The 19,555-nt window shown below is 40.4% G+C and overlaps 1 protein-coding gene across 6 annotated transcripts in view; it reads left to right on the forward strand.

Moving 5' to 3' along the window:
- DNM3 (dynamin 3) overlaps window positions 1-19,555 on the forward strand; it is a 707,825-nt gene that overhangs the window by 181,760 nt on the left and 506,510 nt on the right. For all 6 annotated transcript variants that reach the window (XM_062192784.1, XM_062192786.1, XM_062192785.1 and 3 more), the window contains exons 3-4: window positions 12,490-12,639; window positions 14,516-14,719. In XM_062192784.1, coding sequence (XP_062048768.1) covers window positions 12,490-12,639; window positions 14,516-14,719 — 354 coding nt within the window. The remainder of the gene's footprint in view (window positions 1-12,489; window positions 12,640-14,515; window positions 14,720-19,555) is intronic.

The following is a 19,555-nucleotide window of genomic DNA, read 5'->3' on the forward strand; positions in this document are numbered from 1 at the left end:
CCAGCTCTTTTTTGGTTTCTTCTAGCGTGGAATATCACTTTCAGTCTGTATGCATCTTTGTTGGTGAGGTTTGTCTCATGTAGGCAGCAAATAGATGTTTTTTTTTTTTTTCAGATCTCGCTTGATCTTTTTTTTTAACTTTTATTTAATAAATATAAATTTCCAAAGTACAGTTTATGGATTACAATGGCTCCCCCCCCATAACTTCCCTCCCACCTGCAACCCTCTCATTTCCCATTCCCTCTCCCATTCCATTTGCATCAGTTCATTTTCAATTATCTTTGTATACAGAAGATCGATTTAGTATAAATTGGGTTTTGTTTTTTAATCCATTCAGCCAGTCTTTGTCTTTTAACTGAAGAGTTGACTCCATTTACATTCATGGCGACTATTTTTAAGTAATGACTTGGTCCTGCCATTTTTTCCATAAATGTTCCTATTGTTTAATTTGTAAATCCTTTGTACTTTTACTGGGAGATTTTCTGCCTTCACTTTCTCTCACAGTGATGACCATGTTTCTGTGTTTCTGTGTGTAGCACATCCTTCAGCATCTTTTGTAAAGCTGGATGAGTGGTGACAAGTTCTTTCAATCTATGGTATTATGGAAGGTCATTATTTCACTTTCATTCATAAATGAGAGCTTTGCAGGGTACAGTATTCTGGGTTGACAGTTTTTTTCCTCTGAGGACCTGGAATATATCTTACCATTTTCTCCTAGCCTGTAGGGTTTGATGAGAAGTCAGCTGTGAGTCTAATTAGAGATCCTCTGAAAGTAATCTGGCATTTCTCTCATGCACATTTTAGAATTTTTCTTTATGTTTTACTGTGGAGAATTTGACTACAATGTGTTATGCTGAAGATCTTTTCTGCTTATGTCTAATAGGAGTTCTGTGTGCCTTGTGTACTTGGATGTCCCTTTACTTCTCCAAATTAAGGAAGTTTTCTGTGATTATTTCACCAAAAAGGCCTTCTAATCCATTCTTTTTCCATACCTTCAAGAACTCCTAGGAGCAGTATGTTAGGTCTTTTGATTGTATCCTATAGCTCTCCTACAGTGTTTTTTTTTTTTTTTTTTTTAGTTTTCTAATTTTTTTCTTCTTGTTTTTGGTCTGACTGTAAAATTTTCAGAGATTTATCTTCAAACTTGGATATTCTTCTTCTGCTTCACTGAGTCTGTTATTACGGCTTTCCTCTGTATTCTTTATTTGTTCTATTGAATTCTTCATTTCCAAGATTTCATTTTGATTTCTCTTTAAGATCTCAATTTCATGGTAGAAATTTTGTTTCATGTACTGATTTCATTAGTTCATGGATTTGCTTCTGATTACTTCTGGATGATCCTATGATCAGTTTTTTTCAATTCCATTTCTGGCATTTCAACCTCTTCATCTTAACATTCTAGTATTTAAGAGTTGTGTTCTTTTGGGGATGTCATGTTGTATTCCTTATTCTTATTTCTTGAATTGGCGTGTTTATTATCTGGCATTTGTAGAGATACTTGTTTGTTTTTTGTTTTGTTTCATTTTGTTTTTTGCCTGTGATGGCTTTTATCTTTGGACTATTCCTCTGTGGCTTAGTGGAGTGTTCTCTTTTTCAGTGAATACTCAGAGGTGTGTGATGGGTGTGGCTGGGGAGCTCTATTCAGTGCTCCAGGGCGAAGGGAGTGTCCAAGGTGAGACCCAGGGTGGGTGTGTTAAATATCCTCTCCCTTTTTTTTTTTTTTTAAATTAGAGGATAAGTTTCTTCTGCTCTGTTGGCTTAGTCTCACACTCACTTCCTCTCCTCAAAGGAGACCAGGGCCTGGGCATTAGCCCCAGTGGATATAGTATTCATTTACCCTGTCCCAGGAACCATACAAAAGATCTGTGCAGTCCTTAGTTTGAGCATGGATCCCACAGCAATGACCCTCACTAGAGTATCAGGAAGCCCTGAGAGTGTGGAGCCTCTCACAGTGATAGCCCAAAGTCCCAGCCACACCCTATGCCCTCCCATGCAGCCACAGTGTTTTCATAGTCCCAGCACACAAGCCTCCCACAATCACAAGCTCCTAGCCCCTGTAAGTTATCCCAGCCAGACTCAAGCATCTCTGCTCATCTGGTTTTTGGGCACATAGACGCTAGCTAGTGCAGCTTTATGTGTGTCCAAAATGGCACCCACCCTTTCTTGGCTTGTTACAGGAGTGAAGTAATTTGAACAAGGAGGATGGAGATAGTGATAGCAATGGCATAAGAGAGATGGGACAGAGTGACTGGGGCTTGGTAGACTGAATGAAGAATCTGGATTTTTCTAAACATACTAGAACACCTATAAAGGCTTTTAAACAGGGGAGAGTTGATCTGATGTATGCTTTTTTTTTTTTTTTTTTTTTTGACAGGCAGAGTGGACAGTGAGAGAGACAGAGAGAAAGGTCTTCCTTTTGCCGTTGGTTCACCCTCCAATGGCCGCCGCGGTAGCGCGCTGCGGCCGGCGCACCGCGCTGATCCGATGGCAGGAGCCAGGTGTTTCTCCTGGTCTCCCATGGGGTGCAGGGCCCAAGCACTTGGGCCATCCTCCACTGCACTCCTGGGCCACAGCAGAGAGCTGGCCTGGAAGAGGGGCAACCGGGACAGGATCGGTGCCCCGACCGGGACTAGAACCCGGTGTGCCGGCGCCGCAAGGCGGAGGATTAGCCTAGTGAGCCGCGGCGCCGGCCTGATGTATGCTTTTAAAAGATCTCTTCAACTGCTGGGTAAAGAATGGATTCTGAAGAACAAAAAGAGTGGAATTAGGAAGACCAATTAAATTGCTTTTGTGGTAGGAGGAGATTGAGTGGGCTGAGAAGTTGTATGACCACATGTGGAGGCTGTGGGAAAGGGTTTGGGAGAGAGACGGGGAAAGAAGGATGAAAAGGTGGCTCTTGGTTTTGGTTTAAGAGCCTGATTCAGTGGTGATATCAATGTGGAAGACTGTGGAAGAGGGTAGTATAGATGATGGGAGGGAAGGGCAGTGGGGAATTAAGAGTTTAGTTTTGAGCAGGCTAATTTTTTTTAAAGATTTATTTTATTTATTTGTAATTCACATTTACACAGAGAGAGGAGAAGCAGAGAGAGAGAGAGAGAGAATGAGAGAGAGAGGCCTTCCATCTGCTGGTTCACTCTCCAATTGGCTACAACGGCTGGAGCTATGCTGATTGGAAGCCAGGAGCCAGGAGCTTCTTCCAGGTCTCCCACGTGGGTGCAGGGGCCCAAGAACTCGGGCCATCTTCTACTGCTTTCCTAGGCCGTAGCAGAGAGCTGGATTGGAATTGGAGCAACCGGGTCTCGAACAGGCACCCATATGGGATGCCGGTGCTTCAGGCCAGGACGTTAATCTGCTGTGCTACAGCGCTGGCCCCAAGCAGGCTAATTTTGAGATTGATATCTATTATACATTCAAGAGGAAGTATCAGTTATGTATTGGAATTAGATGTAGACAAGTCTGAAGTTCAGGGGAGAACTAAGTTTGGATGATATACATAAATAATTATAAGGCCATGACATTAGATAAGATCACATAGAGAGAGGACCGAGATGATAAAGATTAGAAGGTATAGAAGGAAGTCTGGGGCCCTCTGATATTTAGAAGTGTAGAAGAGAAGAACAGTGAACAAAGGACACAGAAAAGGAACAATCAGTGAAAGAGAAAAATCTGGAAACTGGGAATAATAGGATTCAGTAGAACAAAGTATTTCAAGGAAGAGGGAAATTGTGTCAAATGCAGTTGATACTTAGAATAATTATCTGCTTTGCAAGTGCTTGGTGTACTTCCTGTTTAGTTTATCTCTTGATTGGGTTTTACTTGGAAACTTTGGAGTATGAAATAGAGTTGATTTATGTTATACTTTTCAAGCTCCTTTGTAAAAAATACAGAACCAAATCAAGCTATGTAAGTATTACCAGCTGCTGTTTATCTGTTTTTGTGGATACTTGTAGTAGAATATTCTATACATGCCCACCATCTCTGGGGATTTCTGTACAATGCTGGCACCAGTTATCTGTAGCCACTTAATTATCAAATGTTGGCTTAGCCTTATCCAGTCCTTAGAACCAGACAGCCCCTAGCAAACTGTAAACACCATCATTGAATGGTAAATATCAAGACAACGTTGACATTCGTCTCTCTCATGGTTCTGAGTACTGTGCTATACCTACCATTCCATGACTGAGTTCATGTTTTGTTCTTCTGCTTTGTATCATCTGGCTCATTTGGGTATGGAGTTCTGTTTTGATTTCCTAGTTTGTCTTGGATGCGCCAGAAACCTGGTCCCCTACTCTAATTTCTGTGTCTGGTCTCTGGTACCAGCGTGGTATTACCATTTGTCTGGTAGAAAATTTTGTCCTTCCTTTCTCCCACCCCACCCCACTTTATTTTTCTTAAGGTTCCTACTGAGATTGTCTTTTACTCACTACCTTCTAAGGTTAATGGTTTCTGTCTTTAGATTTCCTCATCTTTTCTTGATTGATGAACTTTCCCTTTGTACCTTACAGACACAATTGAAATCTGCTTCCTATCTAGTTGCCATAGAATCCATAGCTAGCAAAATCGTATTTCTAGCATCTTTCTTTCAATTCAAAACAACTTTAAGACTTGATGGAAGCATTGCTGTTTACAACTGGCATTACTCAATAGTTTAGGCAAAATAAACCTTTTAAAGAAGGGAGACATCTACAGATATTCTTTTCTCTAAATAGGATAACCATTGGGCAAATAAGAGTAAAATATAACCATTGTTTTTGAGGAAATATGTTTTTCAATTTAGTCACATATAGATACTCTTACAGCCAGCATATTCAGCTATTTGCACTGAACATTGTTCCTTATTTTTATGATCTATTATTTTATTTCATTGTAGCTCTGTGCTCACAAACCATCACTATTAAAAACATTTCAGAAATAAGATTCCAACTAAAATACTGAGGATCCCAGTTCTTAGAATAAAGATTGACAAGAGGATATATGCTTGTGCTCCATAATTATTCCTTTCTACTTAACCTTGATGGATTAAAACATATGCATGCTTTTCCCCGGGGAAGGGGCATATTGGAAATATTTAAATTTTTACGGTCATGCTGTACTTTTCACAGATGATTGGAACAGTGCCCAGCATAAACCATCTTCTCCTTCCCCCAAACAATTTGTCAGTTGTTTAACCTAGCATAATTTGTTTTTCATGACAAGTAGAAATGACAGTACTAAAATGTGTTACAGAGAAATGAAAATAAAATAGAGCTGTAGTTGTGATTTTTTAATATGCTTCTTTTTCCCCCTCTCATTCTTTCATATAACAATGTATCTTACCCTTTGTTTTAAATGTAGCCTCTTTTTAAGATTGGGCAAACAGGAAAGATATTTTAAACTAGGAGTTTATTTTGTGAAACTGAAAATATATCAGAATTTTTAGTAAGATAGGTTATACTGCAACAAAATTCTATTTTGTGGGTGCACTATCAGGGTTTCAAAGTTTATACACACGTAATCTTCAACTTCTGTAAGAGCTCATGGCTAAGAAATTGAATACACTATCTATAAAGATAGATCCTGAGCTGAAGCTGCAGTTGTTGGAGAAAGCAAGCATTTCATGTAAAAATTGCCAAGCTTTGAGAATGAAAACAACACTAAGAACATGTCAAAAGAACTTCTGCCTTTGGAAAATTATACCTTTTTATGAATGAATCTGAAAACCATAGATGAGATCGTGTAGATCTTCAGGTGTATTAGTTTACCATAATGTGAAATTCTTAGAAGACCCATATTTGCCAGCTCTTAAAAAAACTAAGATATTGATTGGCTAGTAATACTGTTCTATAGGGCTTGGCTTAGAGGCTGGAACTTCTCTCATCCCCAGACTCTTGCAAAAACTCTTTCAGATGTGAGTATAATGTTTCATTAATTTTGCTATAGTCTTTTCCAAGACTTTTATCTGTGCTTGCATTTTTGAATCACAAGGAGGTGAAGATGTGATCTTTTTAACTCTTTGTTGCTAACAAAGATTTATTTAGGGTTGTGGTACAAACTAATGGATTATCCTCCTTGATAGCAACGGTGGTCAGGTCAGTCGGACATTCTTACTACCTCTGCTATACAAACGTACCTGGTCTGCACACTAAGGGGCAGGCATGCCATAACAGGACTGACTGACTTTGTTGCTGGTAAAACTCACCTTATTGGCAATATAATCCTGTAGCTATGAATTGTGTGTTTTGATTACTGTGTTTTTCTATAAGAAATGGGATCTATATTCTGAAAGTGATCACTGTACTCTTAGAGACTAGGGAACTACAGGCAGCCACCGTTTTTTAGGGAACTACAGGCAGCCACCATTTTTAAAATTTTATTTAAGTTTTACAAGTTTCATATATTTCATATATACAGATTTGGGAACATAGTGATGATACTTCCCATCCTACCTTCCCTTCCTGCCGCCCACGCTCCAATCTTTCTTCCTTTTCCTCTCCCATTCTCACTCTTAATTTTTATATGAAGATCTACTTTCAGTTTACTTAATGATCATGAATTTAACCCTACACTAAGTAAAAGAGTTCAATAAATAGTATTAAAAAAAAAACTGTTCCTCAACAGAAGAGACAAGGGCTGTAAATAATCATCAAAACTCAAAATGTCCATTTCACTCCAATACATTACATTTGAGGTACTCTATTAGTTACCTTGAATCAGGGAAAACATATGGTACTGTCCTGTTGGAACTGGCTTATTTCACTAAGTATAATGGTTTCCAGTTGTGTCCATTTTGCTGCAAAAGACAAGATTTCATTTTTTTATAGCTGAGTAGTATTCCATAGTGTATATATACCATAATTTCTTTATCCAGTCAACAACTGATGGACATCTGGGTTGATTCTGTATCTTAGCTATTCTGAGTTATGCTGCAATCAACGTAAGGGTTTAGATAACTGTTTCATATGCTGATTTCTTTTGGTTTGGGTAAATCCCCAGGAGTGGGATGGCTGGATCATATGTTAGGTCTATATTCAGATTTCTGAAATATATCCATCTGTCTTCCACAGTGGCTCAGGTAGCCACTTTCTGACAACTGAAGTCATCTGGTTTCATTTGAATTTTCCATCCTGTAGGATGAATTTTTTTCCAGAATTCCAAAATTAATGGTTCCTTCTCCATTAATTTTCCTGGTATGCTGGGGAATGCTGATCCACAGTGATGGACATAGATTAGTATCAAGCTGACATCCTTGATACTGTCATTCTTAGGCCAATCATTTAGGAGCACTCTATGGCTATGTATGTGTGTATGGTAGAAATAGTAGTATCTATATGGTTTAACCAGTGAGAATATATGCAAAAATGTTTTTAAAAGACATTCAGACAAATGTCATAATTTCCCGGACTCACCTAATGAATTTTCATGCTCCCTCCACTATCAGTTGTACAAGTTTGTCTCATCCACACTCACAGATCTGCTTCCTTACTGTTCCCATGGGTGCAGTGGCTCCTTCTTTCCTTCCTTCCTTCCTTCTTCCCTTCTTCCCTTCTTTCCTCTCTCCCTCCTACCTTTCCTCCCTCCCTCCTCTCTCTCTCTCTTTCTTTTAAAAATTTATTTATTTATTTGAAAGGCAGGCTTACAGAGAGGCAGAGCGGGGTTGGGGGGTTCTTCCATCCGCTGGTTCACTCCTCAAATGGCTGCAATGGCCAGAGCTGGGCCAATCCAAAGCCAGGAGCCAAGAGCTTCTTTTGGGTCTCCCACGCGGGTGCAGGGGCTCAAGGATTTGGGCCTTCGTCTACTGCTTTCCCAGGCCATAGCAGAGAGCTGGATCGGAAGTGGAACAGCCGGGACTTGAACTGGCACCCATAAGGGATGTTGGTGCTGCAGGCCATGGCTTTACCCGCTACATCACAGTGCTGACCCCATGTTTCTTTCTTTCTGGTTCCCTTGTCTCTGTTTCCAAGATATCACTTACACATTTGCCCATTTCAGTCTGGATCATCATTTTTCTTTTAATGCTGATTTGTTATCATCAGCACATGAACATGCTATTAGTTTTTCCATCTTCACAAAACTTTTCCTTGACTTTGCATCCCTTTCTAGCTGCCACCTCACTTCTGTTCCTTAAAGAAATGTCTATAGTGGCCAGTGTTTAGACATAGTGGGTTAAACTGCTGCCTGCAATGCCGGCCTCCTGTATCGGTACCAATTCACAACCCGGCTGCTCCACTTCTGATCCAGCTCCCTGCTAGTGTACCTGGGAGAGCAGCAGGGGATGGCCCAAGTCTTGTGCCCCTGCACCCATGTGGGGAACCCAGAAGAAGCTTCAGGCTCATAATTTCAGCCTAGCCCAGCCCTGGCTGTTGAGGCCATTTGGGGAGTGAACCAACAGATGGAAGATCTTTCCCTCTCTCACTGTGTAACTCTGCCTTTCAAATAAATAAAATAAATCTTTAAAGAAAACTATAATAATTCTCTTTCATCTCTTCTTTTTCTCCCTTAAACCTGTTTCAATCAGGCTTTTATCAACCTCCCCCCATTTGCCTATAGCAGCTCTTGTCAACTTCTTGAAGGCCCTTCAAGTTGTGAAATTCTATGAACCATTCATTCCTGTGCTCATCTTCCCTGACGTGTTGGCAGGTGTTTGATGGAGTAGAAGGTCTCCTTCCTTCATGGAATACTCTCCTCACTCAGCTATGACTCACCTGTTTCTTTGGGTACCTCTACAACCTTCTCCATCTTCATCTCCTGGACTCTAAACATTAGAAAACACAGGGCCCAGTGCTTTGACCCTACTACTCTCACTCAGTGATTTTCTGTGTGCCTGGCTTTAATGAATCCCAAATACATATTGCTACCGGAGACTTCTCCCTGGCTGAAAAGACTGCGGAGTCTAGGCCCAAAGGCCTTTTTTTGGTGTGTACTCAGGAAAAGGCTGCCCTTTTCCTCAAGTTCTTGGCCATCATCTTCTGGAAAGTTTTCAAAGTAAACACACACCTTTCAGATGACTGACTGCGTGAATGTCTCCTACAGCTCTGAGATTCTCCGCCATTAGCTGCAGTTCTGCGTATGTAAAAGGTCTTTAGCAGACCTTTTCATTCCCAACCCCTATCCCATCCTTTCCCCTGTCTTCCCAGCCTCTTCCCTTCAGTCTTTTTCTGTGTCAAAATTCTTCTGGCTGTTGGTGTTAAATTCCTTGCTGTGGTTTGAAAATGGATTTAGTTCCTTAACTCATACAGATGTTTAAACCTCAAACTCATAAGTTAATGATACTAAGAGGGTGGCAACTTAATCCAGTTGTGGTGTTTAAGAGGTGGGCCCAGTGGGAGGTCCATAGGTCACTGGAGCCCTGCTATCAGAAGGTAGTTCTCTTGAGTTGGCTATAAAAGCCTGAGTTTGGCTCAGTATCTCTGTCTCTCCTCGTGATCCTTCCTCTGAGCTGCACTCTTACCAGAGGCCAAACCAATGGGGTTGCCTAGTCTTGGTCCTGAACCTCCAAACTTGTGAGCTAAATAAACCGTTTCTCTTTATCAAGTTAATGCCTCCATTATTTCATTGTAGAAATGAAAAGCTGATAAATACACTCCTTGAAGTTATCCTTGACACCTGTTTTCCCATACTTCAGCTTTAATTCATTAGCTAATCCTGTAATTTTTTTTTTTCCTCCAAAATAATTAGAACTTAACCAGTTCTTACCATTCTGTGGTTGACATCCTGGTCTAGGCCTCATCATGTCTCGCCTAGATTATTCCAACAGTAAGCTTTCTTTCTTGCTCCTCACCATCTGTCCTCAATCTGGTAGCCACAGTCATTCATTTCAAACCTCAGTCACATCATGTTCCTTCTCAATCCCAAATTTTTCTGGTGGTCTGCCATCTCAGAGTAAAAGCCAAAATTCTTGGGTGGTCTGCAGACCCTCCCACCATCCAGATCTGGACTGCAGCTCTGACTTCATCTCCTGCCTTTCTCCCCATGCCCTGTGCTTCAGCCACCCTGGCCTTCTTGCTCTTCCTCAGCATGCCCAGTGTCTTCTGTTCTGGGTACTCTGCCTGGATGCCTTTACATAAAGCATTGTTTGCTCTCTCCCTTTCCTGAGTCTTTGCTCAAATAAACTTTATCATGTCAGAGAACCTTCCTCAACTACACCATATGATGAAGCAATCCTTCCCTCCTCCAAGACATTTAATATCCCCTCCTATTTTATTTTTCCATATCTTTTATCAGTTGGCACACACATTGTTTACTGTTTCACCTCATTAGGTTTTAGGCTTTGTGGGGCTACAGACTTAATTTTTCCCCCTTTACTTATCCCAGTTTCTAATGCAATTATTAGCAAGTGGTAGACGCTTGATAAATAGTAGAATAAATAAATAAAGTATCTATCCCTAAATCTGCTTATGGGACCTTATCCTTAAAAAAAATACAAATATTTTAAATGGTCCTTCACAGTTAGAATCTCTCAACTCCAAGATAAAGCCATTTTGAAGAGCCTAGCTCAAATTAAGTCTAATTTGAAAATTGTGTTGATTTTTTAACCTTTTTTTTTTTTTTTTTGACAGGCAGAGTGGATAGTGAGAGAGAGATTTTTCAACCTTTTGGAAGGACATTAGTTTCTTACAGAGAAAGCAAGTAAGCGCCATCTAGTGGCTACAAAGGAAGTCTCCATTTGTGTTACTTTAGACGTAACTGATAAGTAACAATTGAAAATGTAGTCCCCATAATAAGAAGCTTATTAACTCGATGACAGGAGTAATTGTGACCACCGTAAAGCATTACGTGTCTGTTTCCTCAGAAGATATTAAATTGAAAAAGACAGTTCCATTTCTTCGGAATTATTTCTCACTCATTTTTTCTTTTTTATTCTTATTTGTGGAATTTGACCTCTGATGTTTATTTTTTTTTTCTCATTTAATCTTCCACTTATCTTTAAAGTCTTATGTTCACATGGTACTGGATTAAGGGTTGAATGGGTAGTAAAATTAAGGCTGTATCTTCTGGGAATTTATGATGTAATAAAATAGCACCTGTCTGGGTAAATACATTAAAGAATATGCCAAGTGATGCAGTTATCTCTTCAGGCAAGATCTCTGCAGCCTGTTGAATACTTATTGTTATGTGTACTTTCACCATTAGATGAATGAACTCTCAGTTGATTTAAAGCTTGCCATTTTTCAGAAAATGGCATGGGGGCGGGCATTGTGGTGCAGTGCTTTGGGCCACCACCCACAATACTGGAATCCCATGTGGGTGCCAGTTCGAGTCTCAGCAGCTCCATGTCTGATCCAGCTCCCTGCTAATGCACCTGGGGAAACTATCAGCATGCCTCAAGAACTTGGGCCCCTGCCACCCATGTGGGATACCCAGGTAGAGTTCTGGGCTCCTACCTTTGGCCTGACCCAGCCCCAGCCTTTACTACCATTAGGGGAGTGAACCAGTGGATGGAAGATTCTCATTCTCTCTCTCTCCCTCGTTCTCTCTCTCTCAAATAATTCTTTTTTTTTTTAAAGTGGTAGTTAATTTTATGGAGAAACAAAAACAGAAAAATATTTATATCCATCCACTTTGGCAGGAAACACAGATATGAAGTCTGTCTCCAGCTGTCATTCTGACATCCAAAATGCTAAATCATTTCTGTTCTTGGATAAAGTAAAGCAGAATATCCTTGGCCCATATCATGAGTCTTTAGCTCTTCTGGTCCTGAAGAGTTGAGTTGTGCAGGGAAGTCTTGGCCACCATGTAGTCTGAGCAATGGTCAGATAAGCAAGGAAGCATGGTGAGAGAGGCCTGGCAAGGGCATGGATTCTGGGGGCTGACAGTCATCTTTGTCCCTGGACTTTTTACATGGAAGAAGATTGTCTGAACAGCTCAAGAGGACAAAAGCTGGACTGAGGGAATTTGACAAGAACAAAGATTTCATACCAGTAGAAAGAAATATTTTCCAATGATAATTTTCCCCGAAGAGGTCATAGCCTCAGTACCCTATCCATGGATGGATCTCAGCAGAAGTACACAGTTAGCCTGCCAGGGTTGTTGACGCTATTGAAGATTCTCTGGTTTTCTGAAAGACTGTTCCTTCTCCCTTCATGCATGAACTCCTCCCCATTCTGCAGTACTCAGTTCATCCCTACTTCCATTCTTCGAACAGTGTGAAGCTGTCTCTTCTGTCTCTACCTTTCCTATCATTTGAGTACAGATTAGCACTTTGACAATCAGCAGCTAATATTTGTTTTATCCTATGGACAGTCAAAATTCTCTTTATTTTATAGGTTAGATAATTTAAGAACTGCTTATAGTACATAATTGCTTATTTGAAAGTTATCAAATTTAGTATTGATAGCATTTGTAATATTTAATATTTCTATGGTATTCACTCTGACTCTTAGTAACTACTGTGTTCTATTTTGATGACTAAGGAGACAACACTGAATGTGTTGAAAATTAAAGTAATACTGTTCTCCAAAAATTATGGCCAAAAATCCATAAATTTAGATAATTTTAATTTGTCTTTTATAGAATATGGTGAATTTCTGCATTGCAAAGGAAAAAAGTTTACAGATTTTGATGAAGTTCGCCATGAGATTGAAGCAGAAACAGATCGTGTGACTGGGATGAATAAAGGCATCTCCCCCATACCCATTAATTTACGAGTTTATTCCCCACATGGTAAGTAAAATTACTCTTTCAAAAAATGTTATTATATTAAGTAACATGGAATATTTGTATAGAGGATACAAATGGTAGGGTCTAGGATAATGTTTGGATACTGCCATAAATACTCTTAGAATCTTTATGAAGAGGAGATGACTTGTTAAAAAAATCAGAATTTGGTTACTCATTTTAGAAATTCCCATTATGTTTGTTAGAAATGTGTAGAATTTGAAAGAGGTATACATTTTCCAGTTTTAATGTCATCAGTCTTTGCAGAATCTTTGAGACACATGATACGAATGCCTTAAGGGCTGATTCTGAGGCCAGAGTGTTTAGCTTGATTTTGTATACAGAGGACCAACTCCATGTTGAGCACAGATTTGAACAGTTTGCACCCCCCCACACACAACATATAGAGTACAGTTTGAGGGGCCTATATGTTTTTAATTATTTTCTTCCTGAGGATTCATGTTGTGTTTCTACCCAGACTATCCATGGAAACTTTTATAAATTAGATGAGCAATTCATGATACATGTTGGGAAAAGCCTCTATTCTGACAATTTCTAGTAGGATAAATTTTTTTTTAAAAAAGATTTTATTTACTTATTTGATAAGTAGAGTTACAGAGAGAAAGATCATCCATCTGCTGGTTTACTCCCCAAATAACTGCAATGGCCAGAGCTGAGTTGTTATTGTTGTGCCCAGATCGTCAGATCCCCAAATGCTGCCAGAGAGTTGAACACACTGAATTGCAAAAGCAAGGTTTATTTTGGAAGTACAAGCTGCAGCAGGGACACCATCTACTAAACCATGCAGCGGAGGGCAGAGGAAGGCCCCGAGCCAGTGCTTGGGAGCCTCTTTTAAAGCCGGGTTACGTCATCGAAGGGTGTGGGGTAACAGTGGATTGGCTGGGGTCACCTCTGGTACTTCCTGATCGAAGGTGGTTGTTCCTGTTTGGGTCAGACCCAGGGGATTTTCTTATATGCTGAACGCTAGCAAGCTGTTCGGTTGTAACTTTCGGTTTCCCCAGAGTGAGGCTGCTTTTATGGGAAGTCAGGCCTGCCTCTCCAACTGGAAGCTCTTTTTCGAAACATAGTTACTCCGGCCCTTCATTATGAAGTCAGGAGCTTCTTCTGGGTTTCCCACGTGGGTGCAGGGGCCCAAGCATTTGGACCATCTTCTACTGCTTTCCCAAGCCATTAGCAGAGAGCTGATCGGAGAGGAGCAGCCAGGACAAGAACTGTGCCTATGTGGGATGCTGGCACTGCAGGTGGAGACTTAGACCACTACACCACAGCACCAGCCTCTGGACAAATTTGAATGACATAAGCTCAGTTATTACTCCCCAAAGGACCTGGTGCCAACACTGTTGTGAACGGAGAGATTTGATGGAGTCACATTGTAACTGTTCCTACAATCTACTCACTCAACTCACAGCACCAGGGGAGGCTATAACAGCCTTCCAATAGGCTACATGAAGAATCTTCTCCAAATAATATATGATGATTCTGAAGGGAAAGCAATAGCTTATCCTGAGAATATTTATACTATTTGAAGATGATATACAAGACTGGCAGGGAGCATATGCATTTATTGTTAGTGTTTTAGTTATAACCCCCAGTTAACAACATCTAGGATATGACAGCTCTCTGAATAAACTGTTAGACATGCAAGTCAGTGTGTTTTAAATTATGTTAAAATGATCATTTGTCACAGCACAATGATATCACAAAAATAGAGAAAACTAGCACAACCTTTTTGTATTCTATGCATACTTGGGTTGGAGTCTTTCACATGCATGATGTATGAAGCTCAGTAACAGGTGATTCTGTATTGTTGGTATCTTTTAGCATTGAAGGTGTATATAAGACTCTGATTCTTTCCTTACAGTGTTAAATCTAACCCTGATCGACCTACCTGGAATAACTAAAGTACCTGTGGGAGATCAGCCACCAGATATTGAGTATCAGATCAGAGATATGATTATGCAGTTCATCACAAGGGAGAACTGTCTGATTTTGGCTGTCACCCCAGCCAATACTGATCTTGCAAACTCAGATGCACTGAAGCTAGCTAAAGAAGTTGATCCTCAAGGTGAGTGTGTGATCCCTGAGAGGGAATTAGTTTAAAATGTGGAGAGTGTTTGTATATTTAACGCTAACACACATTCTCATGACTCGATTTCATTATTAATTAAATTAGCCACTATTAGTGTTCTTAATTCTTTGTTTTTAAAATGCTGAAAAAATATTATTAGGGAATATAGTCAAAACCCAATATACATAAATATAAGATTAACTGAGACTTAAGAAAATAGATGTTTCTAAGCCTCAGACTATGTATTTTATTTTTAATTTTTGACAGGCAGAGTGGACAGTGAGAGAGAGAGACAGAGAGAAAGGTCTTCCTTTTGCCATTGGTTCACCCTCCAATGGCCGCCGCGGCCGGCGTGCTGCGGCTGGCGCATTGCACTGATCCGAACCCAGGAGCCAGGTGCTTCTCCTGGTCTCCCATACGGGTGCAAGGCCCAAGGACTTGGGCCATCCTCCACTGCACTGCCGGGCCATAGCAGAGGGCTGGCCTGGAAGAGGGGCAACTGGGACAGAATCCGGCGCCCCTATCGGGACTAGAACCCGGTGTGCCGGTGCCGCAGGCGGAGGATTAGCCTATTGAGCAGTGGTGCTGGCCCAGACTATGCATTTTAAAAAGCCAATAAAATAAGCTTCTGGTACAGCGGAATAAAGACAGGCTACCTTACTTATTATAAACATTATTGGAATATAATCCCAGTGGAGGATCTACTTGTGTGTATTTGGCTTCTTTAATATAGGAAGCTCTTTAAATGCACAAAAGATATTTAGCTCATAGTTATTTGAGATAAATACATGTGCATATACCTCAAAAAGTTTATGGGATTTGGAACTGATCTTTTTGAAATCCACATATAGTTTTCTTCATAATATGCATTTTTCCATGATCTTTTCAGATTTGTTTTATTACAAAAGCAGAGATTTATCTGCTGTTGGCATTTCAGAATCCAGAAAAGCTGTTTCCTTATGTTGATGTGTTAACTTTTCTTCTTTCAGCTGAGTATTGATGTTGTCTTCGGGAACCTCAGTGTCTGAAGTGATTGTGGAAGGCACTTAATAACATGTCCTTTCAATATGGAGATGCATGCTTTTCAATTCTAGGGAGTTTTCTTTTTTTGATAATCAATTGCTGCTATTTTCTTTATTTGCAATTGTTGTTATCATCTTGTTAGAACAATTGGATTACTCATTGTTTTTTCTTATCAATCTTTATGCTCTCTCATCCATTTCTTCGCTTCGATCTATTTTTTTTTCAAGATTTACTTGATGCTATCATCTCCTCTGATTAAATTTTCATTTCTAATATTCCAATGTCATTGTCTTATTTTGTGAATGTTATTCTTACTTTTAAAAATAGCATTCTGCCCCTGGTTTCACAAGTAGAATATCTTCTCCAAGGATTTTAATGAGAACTCTTGAGGTTCTCCTTTTGTGATTTACAGTCTCTGCATCCATATTTTTCTAGTTGTTCATTTTCGTCTTTATCTTTGATGTTAAAGACCTTTTTCAAATGTTTGATCATCTAGAGCTGCTTGCTCATTTTAGGAGAGAGGAGCTCTAAAGAGCTGATAATGTACATGAATACAATTCATTGACTAGTGGACGGACTTTCCTATAAGGTTTTAGGCTAGACCAAACCATCTGGTTAGGTGACTTCCTCACCTGTTAGATTCTATAAATATTTTTCTGTTGAGCTAGTCTTGTATAAACCTGATGTCCATTGTTTTTGGAGCTAAGAGAAAGAATAGATTTGACAGGGCAAGGAGGGAGGAGATGGGGGGTAGGAAGAGTGGTTCTTCTAAATGTTTTAGTTAATCCCTCTGCTTTCATTATGGCACTTCTCTCTCTCTCTTTTTTTTTTTTTTTTTGGACAGGCAGAGTGGATAGTGAGAGAGAGAGACAGACAGAGAGAAAGGTCTTCCTTTTTGCCGTTGGTTCACCCTCCAATGGCCGCTGCGGCCGGCTGCGGCCGGCTCATTGCGCTGATCCGAAGGCAGGAGCCAGGTGCTTCTCTTGGTCTCCCATGCGGGTGCAGGGCCCAAGGACTTGGGCCATCCTCCACTGCCTTCCCGGGCCATAGCAGAGAGCTGGCCTGGAAGAGGGGCAACCGGGACAGAATCCAGCGCCCCAACTGGGACTAGAACCTGGTGTGCCGGCGCCGCAAGATGGAGGATTAGCCTGTTGAGCCACGGCGCCGGCCTCATCATGGCACTTCTGAAGGTCTTCTTGAGTCCAAAATCCTCCTGGTTCAACTTATACTGAATGTAAATATTCAGTACTTTGTGGAGATTGAGGAAGGGTAGCCATGTGGTTGTGCAAGTTGGGGAAGAGTGCATATCTAACAATGTCTGACATGAACTGTCAGCTGGTTCTGTGTTTAGCTCCTTCTATACTCTGGCTTTTGTGTTCCAGTTCTCAAACCTTTGAAGAGTTCTGCAGTGGTAACTGATTTGTTTCTTCCTGATGTTCCCTCCAACATCCCTTATACTTGGGCTTGGAGCAAAGTAGGTAGTAAGGACTATCACCAAGGCTCCCTTTCCAGCACCAGTGGCTTGGAAGAGTCAGATTATGGACTGGGACTGAATTCTAGCTATAAAGATGTTGCTAAACCATGCCTGTCTCCACAGTTCATGTCTCAGAGCAGGCATGTTCGTCTGACTAGTTGGGGCTAGTCCTTCCATCAGTGAGTTTTAATGAGTCCAGCAAAATCACATTTCTGAAAAATTCAAACTTAATCCAGATGAAGCTTTATGGAGAAGTACAAATAATGCCACCAGTTCCCAGATTCCTCTTTTGTCCTACTTGAATTAGGCCTCCTTGAAATTGGTTCTTTTTCAGTTAGATGCTCCTTAGAGTTGAACAGATGGCTGCAGTTGCTTCTGCATCACATTCTCACAACAGTAGAATAAAAGTCAATAGAACATCTTTTATTTGTATAAACTGTGAGTTTTATTGAAAAATAAACTAAAATAAATTGTTCAATTAATATATCCTATAAGTATCTGCAGCTGATTCCCAAGACTGAGTTAACATATTTATATATATTTAGGAAATGGGGAGTGACTATTATCATTTCCCAGGCTCTTCGAAAGATGAGTCAGTTATAACCTAAAATAATAACTCTCATATGATTGCAGATCATTAAGTGGGAGCAATTAGTGTTAGTGAAGAGAGTCGTTAGTTTTCCAGGAAAGAATTTATCTTCACAGTCTCATTGCCAATGTGTGGCTACAGCATATGTGAAATATTGCATTAACTTCCAGTCATAGGTATGTAATTGTATGCCACAAATTTGCATCCAGAAAGTGTAATGAGATTTTTTGTTTGTTTGTTTTTACTGTCATAGACCCAGCTTATTTGCAAGCTTGCTTTTGTTAGATGCCATTTAGAGATTTCTTAATTTCTTCTGGATCATTAGAACTGCTTCTCTGTTATAGGTAAACCTGCCATGCCCCAGTTTTTTTTTTTTGTTTGTTTGTTTGTTTGTTTGTTTTTTGACAGGCAGAGTGGACAGTGAGAGAGAGACAGAGAGAAAGGTCTTCCTTTTTGCCGTTGGTTCACCCTCCAATGGCCGCCGCGGTAGGTGCGCTGCGGCGGGCACACCGCGCTGATCCGATGGCAGGAGCCAGGTGCTTCTCCTGGTCTCCCATGGGGTGCAGGGCCCAAGCACTTGGGCCATCCTCCACTGCACTCCCTGGCCACAGCAGAGAGCTGGCCTGGAAGAGGGGCAACCGGGACAGGATCAGTGCCCCGACCGGGACTAGAACCCGGTGTGCCGGCGCCGCAAGGCGGAGGATTAGCCTATTGAGCTGCGGCGCCGGCCAGTTTTTTTTTTTTTAAATTAAACTTTTATTTAATGAATATAAATTTCCAAAGTACAGCTTATGGGTTACAATGGCTTCCCCCTCCCAAAACTTCCCTCCCACCCACAACACTCCCCTTTCCCGCTCCCTCTCCCCTTCCAATCACATCATGATTCATTTTCAATTCTCTTTATATACAGAAGATCAGTTTAGTACATATTAGGTAACGATTTCAACAGTTTGCAGCCATATAGCAACACATAGTGAAAAAAAAAATACTGTTGGAGTACTAGTTATAGCATTAAATAAGAGTGTACAGCACATTAAAGACAGAGATCCTACATAATTTTTTTTTAAAAATTAATTAATTTTCTATGCCATTTCCAATTTAACACCAGGGGTTTTTTTTTTTTTTCATTTCCAATTATCTTTATATACAGAAGATTGATTCAGTATATAATTAGTAAAGATCACATCAGTTTGTACCCACGCAGAAACACAAAGTGTAAAAATACTGTTTCAGTACTATTTATAGCATCACTGCACATTAGATAACACATTAAGGACAGATCCCACATGGGATTAAGTACACAGTGACTCCTGTTGCTGACTTAACAATTTGACACTCCTGTTCATGGTGTCAGTAATCTCCCTAGGCTCTAGTCATGAGTTGCCAGGGCTATGGAAGCCTTTAGAGTTCGCTGACTTTGATCTTATTCCGATAGGGTCATAGTCAAAGTGGAAGTTCTCTCCTCCCTTCAGAGAAAGGTACTTCCTTCTTTGATGGCCCCTTTCTTTCCACTGGGATCTCACTCACAGAGATCTTTCATTTAGGTCTTCTTCTTTTTTTTTCTTTTCCATGGTGTCTTGGCTTTCCATGCCTACAATACTCTCATGGGCTCTTCAGCCAGATCTGAATGCCTTGAGGGCTGATTCTGAGGCCAGAGTGTTGTTTAGGACATCTGCCATCCTATGAGTCTGCTGTGTATCCCATTTCCCATGTTGGATCTTTCTCTCCCTTTTTGATTCTATCAGTT

This window comes from Lepus europaeus, chromosome 5 (genome assembly GCF_033115175.1).
Source record: "Lepus europaeus isolate LE1 chromosome 5, mLepTim1.pri, whole genome shotgun sequence".
NCBI lineage: Eukaryota > Metazoa > Chordata > Mammalia > Lagomorpha > Leporidae > Lepus > Lepus europaeus.